General features: G+C 32.8%; 1 protein-coding gene across 1 annotated transcript; it reads right to left on the bottom strand.

Moving 5' to 3' along the window:
• Window positions 1-245: 245 nt before the first annotated feature.
• On the bottom strand, window positions 246-956 carry LOC112093839. The gene has a single exon (XM_024173149.1). It carries the CDS (start codon window positions 954-956, stop codon window positions 246-248), a length of 711 nt encoding a protein of 236 aa, XP_024028917.1.
• Between the last annotated feature and the right edge of the window lie 17,691 nt (window positions 957-18,647).

The following is an 18,647-nucleotide window of genomic DNA, read 5'->3' as shown; positions in this document are numbered from 1 at the left end:
TAAAATAAAATAAGATCATGAAATTTATCCATGTATTATTAACAGTTATAGCAAATCGCATTTTCCAACGGCTGGCCGGGCATGGATGGCCTGGTCTACAACCGTTTAAAAGCTGCATTATTAGTATTCATTATAGGTAATTTATTTATTCCTAATACATTTTATAACTTATTAATTCATTCATTAACCATGAAGCTGTATGCATGCGTTCATGTATATAGGAAGCTAAAGTAGTTTATAGCTCCCTAGCCTGCATAAGTGCGCTTGTAATCGTCCCAGAGCTGATAAACGGTCTTTCCCAGAAGCTGTCTGAAGTAATCGTCAACGTAACCAGTCGGCCTCAATTTCTTGTTGAGTTCAGCCACAAAGTTACTTCTCAAGCCAGTGCAATAATCAAGAAATCTTGCAGTAACATCGTACTCTTTGTAGAAGCTATCCCCTCCTCCTGGCTTTACCCAGTTGCTCGGAATATAACCCGACCTCAACCTCACGTAGTCCGCGATTCCTTCGATCAACCATCCCGGGGCTCGCCCGTTTCCGTTCCACTGCAAAACATGAGTCAGCTCGTGGTATAGAACCCCTGTGATCTCCCTCTTGACATCGCCGGAATAGCTCGCGATGTACCTTCCGTTGAGATGGATCTCGTTGGTCGTTGCATATGGCGGGACTTGAACCTGGCTGTCGGGGAAGTTTTCGAGGATCAAGACGAGTCGATTGATGTCCTTTCGTTGCGCAGCTGAATATTGCTCGAACCATCTCCATATATCGTACGTGGCAGTTATGAGGGTCTGCCTGGCATACGGGACTCCGATTTCTCTGTTGAAGCGGACATATCCAGCGCTGGATCCGGCTCTGTTATCGAAGTCGTAAACGTTGATTGGGTGGATGCCGTTGATGGTAACCGTTAGGGTTACCACGGCCAGCAAGGAGAGGGAAAAGAAATGGAGATTAGTCATTACGTAGTACGATTCTTTTCTATTAGCTTTTGTTTTATCTTGTGTGCTCCTCCAATATATGGTTGGGTTTATATAGGGAATGGAGAAGAGTAAAGATTCGGATAATCTTCCTGATATTTTTGTCATGACGTATGTGGCTCCTTATATGACTCTCAATTAATTAGTTTAGAAAAAGAAGACATGATATAGTTATTAGTTATCGTAGTTATGATAAAGTTTCTTTCCATAATAAGATATATCCTAACACTGTACGTATTAGCTAGGACATACTTAATATTATTGTTTTTAATTTTCATATCTTGACATTATATAGCCATAACTTCATATTGTTTTTAATTTTCTAGGCATGCCCGAAAAACAAACTCTCAAAAAATGACAAAAAAGTAAAACGCTATGTAAAAAGCCCTCGGCTCGCGTAGTGGGAGCGCCTAGGGGCCAGCATAGGAGCCGGGATGGATAAAAAATTTACACTTTTATTGATGTTTTGCATTCCAAAATTAATAAATGATTTTTAGGAATTAATACAAGAAGCATCACCAATTTTTTGATGAATATTCTATTTTTTATGATTTTTTTTTATTTTTCGTCTTTAAAAAATATAATAAAATAAAAACGACGTCAAAAAATAATGAAATTTTGCAGAAACGATCCTCATATTTTTCTAGGCATGTCAGAATAATATGGCCTTAAAAATTACAACAAAAGTAAAACGCTGCCAAAAAGCCCCCGGCCCTCGTAGTGGTGTCGCCCATGGGCCAGCTCAGGGGCCGAGATGGGTAAAAAATTTGCATTTTTACTTATATTTTGCATTCTAAATTTAGTATATGATTTTTTGGAATTAATGCAATAAGTGGCACCATTTTTTTGATGAATATTCTATTTTTTATGGGTTTTTCTATTTTTTGTCTTAAAAAAATATAATAAAATAAAAACGACATCAATAAATAATGAAATTTTACAGAGATGATCCTCACATTTTCTAGGCATGCCAAAAAAAATGGCATCAAAAAATGACAAAAAGTAAAACGCTGCCAAAAAGCCCTCGGCCTACGTAGCAGGTCCACCCAGGCGCTAGCTTAGGGGCCGAGATGGGTCAAAAATTTATATTTTTATTTATGTTTTGAATTCTAAAATTAGTATATGATTTTTAAGAATTAATGCAATAAGCGACAACATTTTTTGATGAACATTATATTTTTTTATGATTTTTTTTTATTTTTTACCTTTAAAAAATATAATAAAATGAAAACGACGTCCAAAAATAATAAAATTTTGCAGACACGATCCTTACACTTTTTTAGGCTTGCCAAAAAAATGTCCTGAAAAAATAACAAAAAAAATGTAAAACGCTGTCAAAAAGCCCCCGGCCGGCGTAGTGGGCCGCCCAGGGGCCAGCATAGGGGCCAGGATGGGTAAAAAATTTACATTTTTATTTATGTATTGCATTCTAAAATTATTATATGATTTTTAGAAAATAATGCAACAACTGGCACCATTTTTTGATGAATATTCTATTTTTTATGATTTTCTTTATTTTTCATCTTTAAAAAATATAATAAAATAAAAACGACGTCAAAAAATAATAAAATTTTACAGAAACGATCCTTACATTTTTCTATACTGCCAGAAAGAATGGCCTAAAAAATGACAAAAAAAGTAAAACGCTGTCAAAACACCCCAAGCCCGCGTAGTGGGTATGCCTATGGGCCAGCACAGGAGCCGAGATGGGTAAAAAATGTACACATTTATTTATGTTTTGCATTCTAAAATCCATATATAATTTTTAGGAATTAATACAATAAGCAACACCTTTTTTTTGTTGAATATTCTATTTTTATGATTTTTTTTTATTTTTCGTCTTTAATAAATATGATAAAATAAAAACGATGTCAAAAAATAATGAAATTTTACAGAAATGATCCTTATATTTTTCTAGGCATGTCGGAAAAAATGGCCTAAAAATGACAAAAAAATAAAAATGCTGCCAAAAAGCTCCCGGCCTGCGTAGTGCCCCCATGGGCCAACTCAGGGGCCCGTATGAGTCAAAAATTTATATTTTTATATATATTTTGTATTCTAGAGTTAGTATATGATTTTTAGGAATTAATGCAACAAGCAGCACCATTTTTTGATGAATATTCTATTTTTTATGATTTTTTTTATTTTTTAGCTTTAAAAAATATAATAAAATAAAAATGACGTCAAAAAATAATCAAATTTTGTAGACACGATCCTTACATTTTTTTAGGCATGGCAGAAAAAATGGCCTCAAAAAATGACAACAAAAGTAAAACGCTGCCAAAAAGCCGCCGGCCCGCGTAGTGGGTGCGCCAAGGGGCCATCTCAGGGGCCGGGAGGGGTCAAAAATTTTTATTTTTATTTATGTTTTGAATTCCAAAATTAGTAGATGATTTTTAGGAATAAACAAGCGACACCATTTTTTGATGAATATTCTATTTTTTATGATTTTCTTTATTTTTTGCCTTTAAAAAATATAATAAAATAATAACGACGTCAAAAAATAATGAAATTTTGCAGATATACGATCCATACATTTTTCTAGGTAAGCCAGAAAAAAATGGCCTCAAAAAATGACAAAAAAGTAAAACGTTGTCAAAAAGCCTCCGTACCTCGTAGTGAGCGCCTAGGCTCCAGCATAGGGGCCGGGATGGGTAAAATATTTACACTTTTATTGATCTCTTGCATTCTAAAATTAATATATGAATTTTAGGAATTAATACAACAAGCAGCACCTTTTTTTATGAATATTCTATTTTTTATGATTTTCTTTATTTTTCATCTTTAAAAAATATAATAAAATAAAAATGACGTTAAAAAATAATGAAATTTTACAAAAACATTCTTTATATGTTTCTAGGCAAGTTAGAAAAAATGGCCTCAAAATAACAAAAAAAGAAAAACGCTACCAAAAAGCCCCCGGCCGAGGTAGTGGCGCCCACGGGCCAGCTCAAGGGCTGGGATGGGTCAAAATTTACATTTTTATTTATATTTTGCATTCTAAATTTAGTATATGATTTTTTGGAGTTAATGAAATAAGCGGCACCATTTTTTGATGAACATTATATTTTTTATGATTTTCTTTATTGTTCCAATTTAAAAAAAATAGTAAAATAAAAATGACGTCAACAACTAATGAAATTTTGCAGACACGATCCTTACATTTTTCTAGGCTATAGCCTCAAAAACTGATAAAAAAAGTAAAACGCTGCCAAAAAGTCCCCAGCCTATGTATTGGGTGTGCCCAGAGGCCAGCTCAAGCGCGAGGATGGGTCAAAAATTTATATTTTCATTTATGTTTTAAATTTCAAAATTAATATATGATTTTTAGGAATTAATGCAACAAGGGACACCATTTTTTGATGAATATTCTATTTTTTTATGATTTTCTTTATTTTTATCTTTAAAAAATATAATAAAATAAAAATGATGTCCATAAATAATAAAATTTTGCAGACACGATCCTTACATTTTTCTAGGCATGTCAGAAAAAAATGTCCTCAAAAAATGGCAAAAAAGATAAAACGCTGTCAAAAAGCCCCCGGCCCGCGCAGTGGACCGCACAAGGGCCAGCTCAGGGGCCGGGATGGGTAAAAAAGTTACACTTTTATTTATTTATTGCCTTCAAAAATTAATATATGACTGTTAGGAATTACTACAACAAGCAGCACCATTTTTTGACAAATATTCTATTTTTTATGATTTTCTTTATTTTTCGTCTTTAAAAATATAATAAATAAAAATGACGTCAACAAATAATGACATTTAACAGACACGATCCTTACATTTTTCTAGGCATGCCAGAAAAAAAAATTACCTGAAAAAATGACAAAAAAGTGAAACGCTGCAAAAAACCCCCTGACCCGCATATTTGGTGCGCCCAGGGGCCTGCTTAGGCGCCGGGATAAGTCAAAAATCTATGTTTTTATTTATGTTTTGAATTTGAAAAGTAGAATATGATTTTTAGAAATTAATTCAACATGCGACACCATTTTTTGATGAATATTATATTTTCTTGTGATTTTCTTTTATTTTTTGCCTTCAAAAAATATAATAAAAAAAACAACGTCCAAAAAAAAAAAAAATTTGCAGACACAATCATTACATTTTTCTAGGCATGCCAAAAAAATGACAAAAAAATGTAAAATGTTGTCAAAAAGCTCCCGGCCCGTGTAGTGGGCTGCCCAGGGCCAGCTCAGCGGCCAGGATGGGTAAAAAATTTACAATTTTATTTATGTTTTGCATTCTAAAATTGATATATTATTCTTATGAATTAATGCAACAAGCGGCACCATTTTTTGATAAAAATTCTCTTTCTGATGATTTTGTTTATTTTTCATCTTTAAAACATATAATAAAATAATAACGACGTAAAAAATAATGAAATTTTACAGACATGATCCTTACATTTTTCTAGGCATGCCAGAAAAAAAACGGCATCAAGAAATGACAAAAAAAAATAAAACGCTCTAAAAAAGCCCCCAGCCCGTGTAGTGGGGGGCGCCTAGCGGGCAACACAGAAGACGGGATGGGTCTGAAATTTACACTTTTATTTATGATTTACATTCTAAAAATAATATATTATTTTTAGGAATTAATGCAACAAGCCGCACGATTTTGTGATGAATATTCTATTTTTTATGATTTTCTTTAGTTTTTGTCTTTAAAAAATATAATAAAATAAAAACGATGTCAAAAATAATGAAATTTTGTAGAAACGATCTTTATATTTTTCTAGGCATGTCAGAAAAAATAGCCTCAAAAAATGACAAAAGTAAAATGCTGCCAAAAAGCCCCTAGCCCGCGTAGTGGCGCCCATAGGCCAGCTCAGGGGCCGAGACGGGTCAAAAATTTACATTTTTATTTAAATTTTGCAATCTAAAGTTAGTATATGATTTTTTTGGAATTAATGGAATAAGCGGCAACATTTTTTGATGAATATTATATTTTTTATTATTTTCTTTATTTTTTTGTCTATAAAAAATATAATAAAATAAAAACGATGTCAAAATATAATAAACTTTTACAAACACAATCCTCACATTTTTCTAGGCATGCCAGAAAATAATGGCCTCAAAAAATGACAAAAAAAAGTAAAACGTTATCAAAAAGTACCCAGCCTAGGGCCGGCAATTTAAGTAGCAACACGACGACACGACTCGAAACCCGCACGAAATTAGCGGGTCATAAATAAGTTCAGGTCAAAATCAGGTCGAACCCGCGAAATACGATTAAATAACGTGTCATTTTCAGGTTGACCCGCCAACCCGCAATTGACCCGCGATAACCCGTTTATTAAACGTGTCATATTTAGGTAACACGATTTTATGACTCGTTTGTTACCCGTTTATTACCAAGGTTAAAAATGTTTCAGTATTTATATGTTTCTAAAGCCGCCCAAGCCCAACATTCCTCCAAACCCTATTCTCCTCTTTACTCTCGACTCTCACTCTATGTCTGGCCTCTCTTTCCACTCTCCTCTCCATCCCACTCTCTCTCCCTCAACTCTCCTCTCCGCCGCCTGAGCTCTTAGTCCACCGGAGGACCACCGCCTGAGCTCTCAGTCCACCGGAGGACCACCGCTTCTCTCAGTCCAAACCCACCCACCCTCGCCTCTTCTTCTTTCCTTTCTGCCTCATTCTCTCTAGACTCTCCACTCTCTCCGTCAGATTCGACCTTGGGGAGGGAAGGGAATAGATTCGGTCCCTATTCTTCTCATTCTTCGTCAAAATCGGCCTTGGGGATTTTGCTTTGGGAACGGATTCCATCTTGTTCTATAATCTATTGCTGGACATGAAGTCAATAAGTAAAGTCTGAAGTCAAGATGATTTGTCTATTGTTGGACATGAACGAAATAAGTACGTGATCTTTCTTCCTAGATGATTTATTGCAATTAATTGTTATCATTCAAAATTTTGAATGACTTAGACCCAGCAATAAGTTTTGAAGATCTTCTTCTTTTATTTTATTTTTATAATCTATGTTTACTTTTTCTGAGTGAATATTGCTTTTTATTTGTTCTCTAACCTTTGTTATGAGTTTATCGTTGGAGCTCATGGAATTAGATATATATATATATATATATTTTGTGTTTGCATGTGTTGAATCAAAGAAATGGTAAGGAACATCTTTCGACTATTTTATAATTGTCTAGGCCCTGGCATCTGTAATGGTTTTCAGTTACCTGACTCTTGAATCAAGCGAGTTTGTCTGTTTTATACCATCCATGGTCATTCATAGCTCTGAGTTTGTGCTGCAGTTACATTTACAGAGCACGATTGGAAGAAACAGAACAATATTGGAGAGGCTGGTATGTATTTCGGGTGTCTTAGTTTGTCGTTACTTTAGATATTTTTAATTGATAGTACAACATTCAGATGTATATCCAACACTGGGTCTTGGAAGGATGATGTATTCTACTTTGGTGCACAATTTCATGGTTGAGTTGATGACAACCTTTTTTTGGACCGACTATTCCATATATTAGGTAGATCAGGTAAAAAAGCTAGAAACAAAAATTTCCATTAGTCAAAGGAGGGAAAAGAGGAACGCTTGAACTTAATATGAGTCTCTCCCACATATAAATGGTTGATAGTACAAGTACACGACCATTCCTTTAGTTTCTGTTGCCAAATGAAGCACATTGTGGAAAAAGAAATGTATAACATGCGATGATTTTGCTAAGTTACGATGCTAATGAATATGCTGATTGATGGTCTCTCTCTCTGCCAAGTTTTCAAGACACAAGTGAATATTTTGCCAAGTTTTTGTGTAGATTTCAATGAAGAGGTGGAGGATCTTACACAAGATATCTTTAACTTTTCATCAAAAGATGAGGAGCATTTCTCACAGAGATCAACTTCTCTTGAACGTAATGATGTACTTAGGGTCCGTTCACTTCGCTGATTCGAGTTTGTAATTCGAGTTGAGATGTGATTTTATGTGAGAGCTTTTTACTGTAGCAAAAAAGTTAAATGTGATTGTTTGTGAGAGCTTTTTACTGTAGCAAAACTCAAATTCTAAACTCGAATTGGTGAAGTGAACGGGGCCTTAGAGTCCCCCCACTGCAACAAATTATTTAAATGTTTAATTATTAATCATGTATGTTTGTTTTCTAATTTGTGAGACTTTTATGTATTTATTTTCTAATTTGTTAGAGACTTTTATGTGTTTGTTTTAATTTTAAACTTAGATTATGTAATGTCTCTACATCATGTTAAACAGGTTGATAAACATGTTTTATCACTCGTTTTATAAACAGGTACAGAAATAGGTCCACACGACACATTTATCACCCATTTCATAAATCGGTTTAGAAATAAGTTCAGAAATAGGTTCAAAAATAGGCTAACACAACCTATTAATCACTTATTTCATAAACGTGTTGGCAGGTAGTTAACGGGTTGACACGACACGTTTAAGACCTGTTTAATAAACGGGTTATTCGTGTCGTGTCGTGTCAACCCGCCAATATACAGGTCGTGTTTGGGTTTTGTATTTTGACACGATTAATAAGCAGGTCGTGTTCGTGTCAGACCCATTCGTGTCAACTGATGGGTTCAACACGACACGAACACGACCTGTCAACAAGAATTGCAACCCCTACCCGGCCCGCGTAGTCTGGGGCTCCCAGGGGCCAACTCAGGGGCCGGGATGGGTTAAAAATTTACACTTTTATTTATGATTTGCATTCTAAAATTAATATATGATTTTTAAGAATTAATGCAACAAGCCGCACGCTTTTTTGATTAATATTCTATTTTTTATGATTGTCTTTATTTTTTGTCTTTAAAAAATATTATAAAATAGAAATGTCATAAAAAAAATAACGAAATATGGCAGACACGATCCTTACATTTTTCTAGGCACGCCAAAAAAATGGCCTCAAAAAATGACAAAAAAATAAAACGCTGCCAAAAAGCCCTCGGTCCGTGTAGTGGGGCGCCCATGGGCCAACTCAGGGGCCGTGATGGGTCAAAAATTTATATTTTTATATATGTTTTGTATTATGAAATTAGTATATGATTTTTAGGTATTAATGAAACAAGCGGCTTCATTTTTTTATGAATATTCTTTTTTTATGATTTTTTTTATTTTTCGTCTTTAAAAAATATAATAAAATAAAAACAGAGTAAAAAAATAATGAAATTTTGCACACACGATCATTACATTTTTCTAGGCGTGCCAAAACAAAATGGCCTCAAAAAATAACAACAAAAGTAAAATGCTGTCAAAAAGCTCCCGGCACGCATAGTGGCCTAGGGGCCAGCACAGGGGCCGAGATGAGTAAAAAATTTACACTTTTATTTATGTTTTACACTCTAAAATTAATACATCATTTTAAGAATTAGAACAACAAGCAGCACTATTTTTTGATGAATATTCTATATTTTGTAATTTTCTATATTTTTCATCTTTAAAAAATATAATAAAATAAAAACGACGTAAAAAAATAACGACATTTTGCAGAAATGATCATTATCTTTTTCTAGGCATGTAAAAAAAATGGTCAAAAAAATGACAAAAAAGTAAAACGCTGTAAAAAAGCCCCCAGCCCGCGTAATGGTGGCGCCCACAGGCCAGCTCAGGGGCCGGGATGGCTCAAAAATTTACATTTTTATTTATATTTTGCATTGTAAAGTTAGTATATGATTTTTTTGGAATTAATGCAATAAGCGGCACCATTTTTTGATGAACATTCTATTTTTTATGATTTTCTTTATTTTTCGTCTTTAAAAAATATAATAAAATAAAAACAGAGTAAAAAAATAATGAAATTTTGCATACACGATACTTACATTTTTCTATGTGTGCCAGAAAAAATGGCCTCAAAAAATGACAGGAAACGTAAAATGATGTCAAACCGTAGGCCGCCTAGGGGCCGGGATGGGTCAAAAATTTACATTTATAAGTACGTTTTGCATTCTAAAATTAATATACCATTTTTAGGAATTAATGCAACAATCGGCACCAATTTTTGATGAATATTCTCTTTTTTATGATTTTCTTTATTTTTCATCTTAAAAAAATATAATAAAATAAAAACAACGTCAAAAAATAATAAAATTTTGCAAACACGATCCTTACATTTTTCTAGGCATCCCAGAAAATAATGGCCTAAAAAAATGAACACAAAACTAAAACGCTATCAAAAAGCCCCCGGCCAGCGTAGTGGGGGGCGCCCAGCGGCCAACTCAGGGGCCGGGATGGGTCAAAAATTTACACTTTTATTTATGATTTGCATTCTAAAATTAATATATGATTTTTAGGAATTAATGCAACAAGACCCACGATTGTTTGATTAACATTCTATATTTTATGATTTTCTTTATTTTTTGTCTTTAAAAAATATAATAAAATAAAAACGTTGTAAAAAAAGAATGAAATATTGCAGACACGATACTTACATTTTTCAAGGCGTGCCAGAAAATATATAGCCTAAAAAAATGACAAAAAAAGTAAAACTCTGCCAAAATACCCCAAGTCCGCGTAATGGAGGCGCCCATGGGCCAGCTCAGGGGCCGGGATGGGTCAAAAGTTTACATTTTTATTTATGTTTTGAATTCTGAAATTAGTATATGATTTTTAGGAATTAGTGCAACAAGCAGCACCATTTGTTGATGAATATTATTTTATTTTATGATTTTCTTTCTTTTTTGTCTTTAAAACATATAATAAAATAACAACTTCGTTAAAAAATAATGAAATATTACAGGCATGATCCATTCATTTTTCGAGGCATGGCAAAAAAAAAGGCGTCAAAAAATGACAAAAAAATAAAACGCTCCTAAAAAGCCCCCGGTTCGCCTAGTGGGGACACCCATGGGCCAACTCAGGGGCCGAAATGGGTCAAAAATTTGTATTTTTATTTATGTTTTGTATTCTAAAATTAGTATATGATTTTTAGGAATTAATGAAACTAGTGGCTCCATATTTTGATAAATATTCTTTTTTATGATTTACTTTATTTTTTGTCTCTGAAAAATATAATAAAATAAAAACAGAGTCAAAAAATAATGAAATTTTGCAGACACGGTCCTTACATTTTTCTAGGCGTGCAAAAAAAATGGCCTCAGAAAATGACAAGAAAAGTAAAACACTATCAAAAAGCCCCTGGCCCGCGTCGTGGGTGCGCCCAGGCACCAGCTCAAAGCCGAGATGGATCAAAAATTTGTATTTTTATTTATGTTTTTAATTCCAAAATTAGTATACGATTTTTAGGAATTAGTGCAACAAACGACACCATTTTATGATGAATATTCTATTTTTTATGATTTTCTTTATTTTTTGCCTTTAAAAAATATAATAAAATAAAAATGACGTCCAAAAATAATATAATTTTGCAGACTCGATCCTTACATTTTTCTAGGCATGCCAGAAAAAAGTGGCCTCAAAAAATGATAAAAAAAGTAAAGCACTGTCAAAAAGCCCCCGGTCCGCGTAGTGGGCCGCCCAGGGGCCAGCTCAGGGGACGAGATAGGTCAAAAATTTACATTTTTATTTATGTTTTGCATTCTAAAATTAATATAGGATTTTTAGGAACTACTAAAACATGCAGCACCATTTTTTTGATGAAGATTCTATGTTTTTATGACTTTCTTTATTTTTCGTCTTTAAAAAATAAAATAAAATAAAAATGAAATAAAAAAATAATATGATTTTACAGAACCGATCCTTATATTTTTCTAGTGATGTCAAAAAATTGCCTCAAAAAATGAAAAAAAAAGTAAAATGCTGTCAGAAAGCCCCTGGCCCGCGTAGTGAGGGCACCCATGGGCTAGCTCAGGGGCCGGGATAGGCCAAAAATTAAACTTTTACTTATATTTTGCATTCAAAAATTAATATATGACTTTTAGGAATTAATGCAACAAGCGGCACCATTTTTTGATAAATATTCTATTTTTTATGATTTCTTTATTTTTCATATTTAAAAAATATAATAAAATAAAAACATAGTAAAAAAATAATGAAATTTTGCAGATATAATCCATACATTTTTCTAGGCATGCCAGAAGAAAATGGCCTCAAAAAATGACAAAAAAAGTAAAACGCTGCCAAAAGGCTCCCGGTCCGCATAGTGGGCGGCCCAGGGGCCAGCTCAGGGGCTGGGATGGGTCCAAAATTTACATTTTTATTGATGTTTTACATTCTAAAATTAATATATGATTTTTAGGAATTAATGCACCAAGCAACACTATTTTTTGATAAATATTCTGTTTTTTGTCATTTTATTTGTCTTTCATCTTTAAAAAAATATAATAAAATAAATATGACGTAAAAAAATAATGATATTTTCCAGACACAATCCTCACATTTTTCTAGGAATGCCAAAAAAATGGCCTCAAAAAATGAATAAAAAAAAGTAAAACGTCGTCAAAAAGGCCCCAGCCTGCGTAGTGGGGCGCTTAGGGGTCAGGTTATGGACCCGGCTGGGTCAAAAAGTTACATTTTTATTTATGTTTTCATTCTAAAATTAATATATGAGTTTTAGAAATTAATGCAACAAGCGGCGCCATTTTTTGATAAATATTAGGTTTTTGTGATTTTCTTTATTTTTTGTCCTTAAAAATATGATAAAATAATAATGGCGTCAAAAAATAATGAAATCATGTAGAAACGATCCCTACATTTTCCTAGGCATGCTTGAAAAAAATAGCCTCAAACAATGACAAAAAAAAGTGAAACGATGTCAAAAAGCCCTCGTCCCGTGTAGTGTGGCGCCCAGAGGCCAGCTTAGGGGTCGGGATGGCTCAAAAATTTACGTCTTTATTTATATTTTGTATTCCAAAATTAATATATGTTTTTTAGGTATTAATGCAACAAGTAGCACCATTTTTTGACGAATATTCTATTTTTTATAATTTTCTTTATGTTTTGTCTTTAAAACATATAATAAAATAAAAACGGCGTCAAAAAATAATGCAATTTTATAGACACGATCCTTACATTTTTCTAGACATGCCAAAAAAATGGCCTCAAAAAATGGCAAAAAAATAAAATGCTGCCAACAAGCCCCCAGTCCGCGTAGAGGGACGCCCATGGGCCAACTCAGGGGCCGGGATGGGTAAAAAATTTATATTTTTATATATGTTTTGTATTATGAAATTAGTATATGATTTTTAGGTATTAATGAAAAAAGCGGCTCCATTTTTTGATGAATATTCTTTTTTTGATGATTTTTTTTATTTTTCGTCTTTCAAAAATAAAATAAAATAAAAACAGAGTAAAAATATAATGAAATTTTGCAGACACGATCATTACATTTTTCTAGGTGTGCCAGAAAAAAAATGGCCTCAAAAAACAACAACAAAAGTAAAATGCTGTCAAAAAGCTCCCGGCACGCGTAGTGGCCTAGGGGCTAGCAAAGGTGCCAGGATGGGTCAAAAATTTACACTTTTATTTATGTTTTACATTCTAAAATTAATATCAAATTTTTAAGAATTAGTACAACATGCAACACCATTTTTTGATGAATATTCTATTTTTTATGATTTTCTTTATTTTTTATTTTTAAAAAATATAATAAAATAAAAAACGACATTTTGCAGAAAAGATCCTTATATTTTTCTAGGCAAGTCAGAAAAAAATGGTCTAAAAAATGACAAAAAAGTAAAATGCTGTAAAAAAAGCCCTTAACCTGCGTAGTGGGCGCCCACGGGCCAGCTCAGGGGCTGGGATGGGTCAAAAATTTACATTTTCATTTATATTTTGCATTGTAAAGTTAGTATATGATTGTTTTAGAATTAATGCAATAAGCGGCACCTTTTTTTGATGAACATTCTATTTTTTATGATTTTCTTTATTTTTCGTCTTTAAAAAATATAATAAAATAAAAACAGAGTAAAAAAATAATGAAATTTTGCATACACGATACTTACATTTTTCTATGTGTGCCAGAAAAAATGGCCTCAAAAAATGACAGGAAACGTAAAATGATGTCAAACCGTAGGCCGCCTAGGGGCCGGGATGGGTCAAAAATTTACATTTATAAGTGCGTTTTGCATTCTAAAATTAATATACGATTTTTAGGAATTAATGCAACAATCGACACAATTTTTTGATGAATATTCTCTTTTTTATGATTTTCTTTATTTTTCGTCTTAAAAAAATATAATAAAATAAAAACGACGTCAAAAAATACTAAAATTTTGCAAACATAATCCTTTCATTTTTCTAGGCATCCCAGAAAATAATGGCCTCAAAAAATGAACACAAAACTAAAACGTTGTCAAAAAGCCCCTGGTCCGCGTAGTGGGGGGCGCCCAGGGGCCAACTCAGGGGCCGGGATGGGTAAAAAATTTACACTTTTATTTATGATTTGCATTCTCAAATTAATATATGATTTTTAGGAATTAATGCAACAAGACGCACGATTTTTTTATTAACATTCTATATTTTATGATTTTTTTCTATTTTTTATCTTCAAAAAATATAATAAAATAAAAACGTCGTCAAAAAAGAATGAAATATTGCATACACGATACTTACATTTTTCAAGGCGTGCCAGAAAAAATATAGCCTCAAAAAATGACAAAAAAGTAAAACTCTGCCAAAATGCCCAAAGTCCACGTAGTAAAGGTGCCCATGGGCCAGCTCAGGGGCCGGGATGGGTCAAAAGTTTACATTTTTATTTATGTTTTGAATTCTGAAATTAGTATATGATTCTTAGGAATTAAGGCAACAAGCGGCACCATTTGTTGATGAATATTCTTTTTTTATGATTTTCTTTATTTTTTATCTTTAAAACATATAATAAAATAACAACTTCGTTAAAAAATAATGAAATATTACAGGCATGATCCATTCATTTTTCGAGGCGTGGCAAAAAAATGGCGTCAAAAAATGACAAAAAAATAAAACGCTCCTAAAAAGCCCCCGGTTCGCCTAGTGGGGGCGCCCATGGGCCAACTCACGGGCCGGGATGGGTCAAAAATTTGTATTTTTATTTATGTTTTGTATTCTGAAATTAGTATATGATTTTTAGGAATTAATGAAACAAACGGCTCTATTTTTTGATAAATATTCTTTTTTATGATTTTCTTTATTTTTTGTATTTGAAAAATAATATAAAATAAAAACATAGTCAAAAAATAATGAAATTTTACAAACACGGTCCTTACATTTTTCAAGGCGTGCCAAAAAAATGGCCTCAAAAAATGACAAGAAAAGTAAAACGCTATCAAAAAGGTCCCGACCCGCGTCGTGGGTGCGCCCAGGCACCAGCTCAAAGCCGAGATGGGTCAAAAATTTATATTTTATTTATATTTTTAATTCCAAAATTAGTATATGATTTTTAGGAATTAGTGCAACAAACCACACCATTTTTTTATGAATATTCTATTTTTTATGATTTTCTTTATTTTTTGCCTTTAAAAAATATAATAAAATAAAAATGACGTCCAAAAATAATATAATTTTGCAGACACGATCCTTACATTTTTCTAGGCATGCCAGAAAAAAGTGGCCTCAAAAAATGACAAAAAAGCAAAACACTGTCAAAAAGCCCCCGGTCCGCGTAGTGGGCCGCCCATGGGCTAGCTCAGGGGCCGGGATAAATCAACAATTTATATTTTTATTTATGTTTTGCATTCTAAAATTAATATATGATTTTTAGGAACTACTACAACATGCAGCACCATTTTTTTCATGAAGATTCTATTTTTTATAATTTTCCTTATTTTTCGTCTTTAAAAAATAAAATAAAATAAAAAAGACATAAAAAAATAATGAAATTTTACAGAACCGATCCTTATATTTTTCTAGTCATGTCAAAAAATTACCTCAAAAAATGACAAAAAAAGCAAGACGCTGTCAAAAAGCCCCTGGCCCGCGTTGTGGGGTCGCCCATGGGCCAACTCAGGGGCCGAGATAGGCCAAAAATTTAAATTTTTATTTATATTTTGCATTCAAAAATTAATATATGACTTTTAGGAATTAATGCAATAAGCGGCACCATTTTTTGACGAATATTCTATTTTTTATGATTTCTTTATTTTTCGTATTTAAAAAATATAATAAAATAAAAACAAAGTAAAAAAATAATGAAAATTTGTAGATACAATCCATACATTTTTCTAGGCATGCCAGAAGAAAATGGCCTAAAAAATGATAAAAAAAAAGTAAAACGCTGTAAAAAAGTCCCCCGATCCGCCTAGTGGGCCGCCCAGGGGCCAGCTCAGGGGCTAGGATGGGTCCAAAATTTACATTTTTATTGATGTTTTACATTCTAAAATTAATATATGATTTTTAGGAATTAATGCACCATGCGACACTATTTTTTGATAAATATTATGTTTTTTGTCATTTTGTTTGTCTTTCATCTTTAAAAAAAATATAATAAAATAAAAATGACGTCAAAAAATAATGATATTTTTCAGACACGATCCTCACATTTTTCTAGGAATGCCAAAAAAATGGCCTCAAAAAATGAATAAAAAAAAGTAAAACGCGGTCAAAAAGCCCCCGGCCTGCGTAGTGGGGCACTTAGGGGCCAGGTCAGGGACCGGGCTGGGTCAAAAAGTTACATTTTTATTTATGCTTTCATTCTAAAATTAATATATGATTTTTAAAAATTAATGCAACAAACGGCACTATTTTTTGATGAATATTATGTTTTTGTGATTTTCTTTATTTTTCATCCTTAAAAAATATGATAAAATAACAACAGCGTCAAAAAATAATGAAATCAGGCAGAAACGATCCCTACATTTTTCTAGGCATGCCCAAAAAAAAAAATATCCTCAAACAATGACAAGAAAAAGTAAAACGATGTCAAAAAGTCCTCGTCCCGTGTAGTAGGGCGCCCAGGGCCCAGCTTAGGGGTCGGGATGGTTAAAAAATGTACGTCTTTATTTATATTTTGTATTCCAAAATTAATATATATTTTTTAGGTATTAATGCAACAAGCGGCACTATTTTTCGATGAATATTCTATTTTTTTTTATGATTTTCTCTATTTTTTACCTTTAAAAAATAAAATAAAATAAAAAAGTTGTCCAAAAATAATGAAATTTTGCAAACACGTTCCTTACATTTTTCTAGGCATGTCAGAAAAAAAACAGCCTCAAAAAATAACAAAAAATGTAAAACGCTATGAAAAAACCCTCGGCTCGCGTAGTGGTGGCGTTAAGGGGCCAGCTCCGGGGCCGGGATGGGAGAAAAATTTACATCTTCATTTAAGTTTTGTGTTCCTAAATTAATATATGATTTTTAAGAATTAATTTTAGAATGTAAAGCATAAATAAAAATGTAAATTTTTTACCAATGTGACGACCCTAACTTTTGGTCATCATTCTATGCTCATACTTACCATTTCTTAACCTCTATGACGACCCTAATTATAACTTCTTAAAATTTCAGGCCATTTTTTTTTCATTCTTACCATGTACGTTAAAATGTTGTAGCATTCTGACAACATTCTATTACATTAGTCATCAAAATACATAAAACACTATTTTATTTTACATATAAAGTTCAGCAGCGTTTCCAAAACACATGATGCGTCCACAACCCACTTGCCCACATTCCGCTGCTACACCCTCTCTGCATGCCCAGCATCAAGTTTCAGGGAGCCGGTGCCTTCCCCGTGCTTCCTACAACACGAACAAACTTAATGAGCTTTTGCTCAGCAAGTATCAATAGGTCATAATAGATGCAATAATTATGCATACTCATATATGCATTCATGTCATATAGCCTAGTACAGAATTCTAAACGACTTTCGTTCTGTGTTTCTCATTCTTTTTATTCTTGATTACGGATACCATATCGTTATATGGAATGGTTTACGTGTTTCATTTTCTTGTCTTTTACTTCTTAGGGGCCCTGTCATGTTGTACCATAGCGCGCATAACTAGTGAGGAGTGGGGTAGCTAACCAATCCAACTCAGTCACTGTTTCATATCTTTCATAGTCTCATAATAACCTTTCCTTCGAAGGCTGGTACAAATAGGACGTTTAGTCTCTTACCGTTTATCAATTTTCTCATTGAAACGGTAACTTTAGTTAAATCTTATGAATTTGTGCATTATTGAGCATTTTATCATGAGATTAACTTTTCGTTAAAGTTTAACCTTTCACTTCTCTTAGTTTGATCTCGACTTAACATCGATACATACTTTTTGCAGAATAAAGTTCTACGATTACAAAAGTCTTGTAGATACTTACCTAACGTAGTATCTAGCATTCACATTATATCTAACATTCAAAATTCTACTATATGCACAATTTTTGTGCAACATAGAAAAGTAAGCTTGTTCGTGATATAGCCATAGAAAAACTATTGTACTTACCGAAGTTTTGCTAACAACGTGTCCTTTGTCTCCCTTAACGCTTTCCAACTTCAACCGTTAATCGGCCCTATTGCATAAATTTTTCGATCATTAGATTCAGAATCTAAGATCAATAATTACATTGAAATTTACTTCGGAAAAGTCTACAATCCTTATGTTTGGTATTCAACCTCAAACCATTTCCTATCTTAAGGATTTGCACTAAAATCGTGCAAATTACTCACTCATAGTCCTAATTTTCAATTTCGGTCCAAAACTGTGAATTCTCATTGTATTCGGTTTCTAACCATCACCGATTATCAAAATATCTTTCTTTTCACACTTTAATCCCATATTCCTCTTGAAATCCAGTTTTAGTTCAAATTACTCGAACTAAATTTTG

This window comes from Morus notabilis, unplaced genomic scaffold (genome assembly GCF_000414095.1).
Source record: "Morus notabilis unplaced genomic scaffold, ASM41409v2 Scaffold45, whole genome shotgun sequence".
Classification (NCBI taxonomy): Eukaryota; Viridiplantae; Streptophyta; class Magnoliopsida; order Rosales; family Moraceae; genus Morus; species Morus notabilis.
The sequence above is the reverse complement of the archived record's forward strand: the minus strand, read 5'-3'. Positions and strand labels throughout refer to the sequence as shown.

What these genes read in the sequence shown, in the direction of transcription:
- LOC112093839 (XM_024173149.1), bottom strand. Translation starts at nt 956, where the DNA reads ATGACTAATCTCCATTTCTTTTCCCTCTCCTTGCTGGCCGTGGTAACC.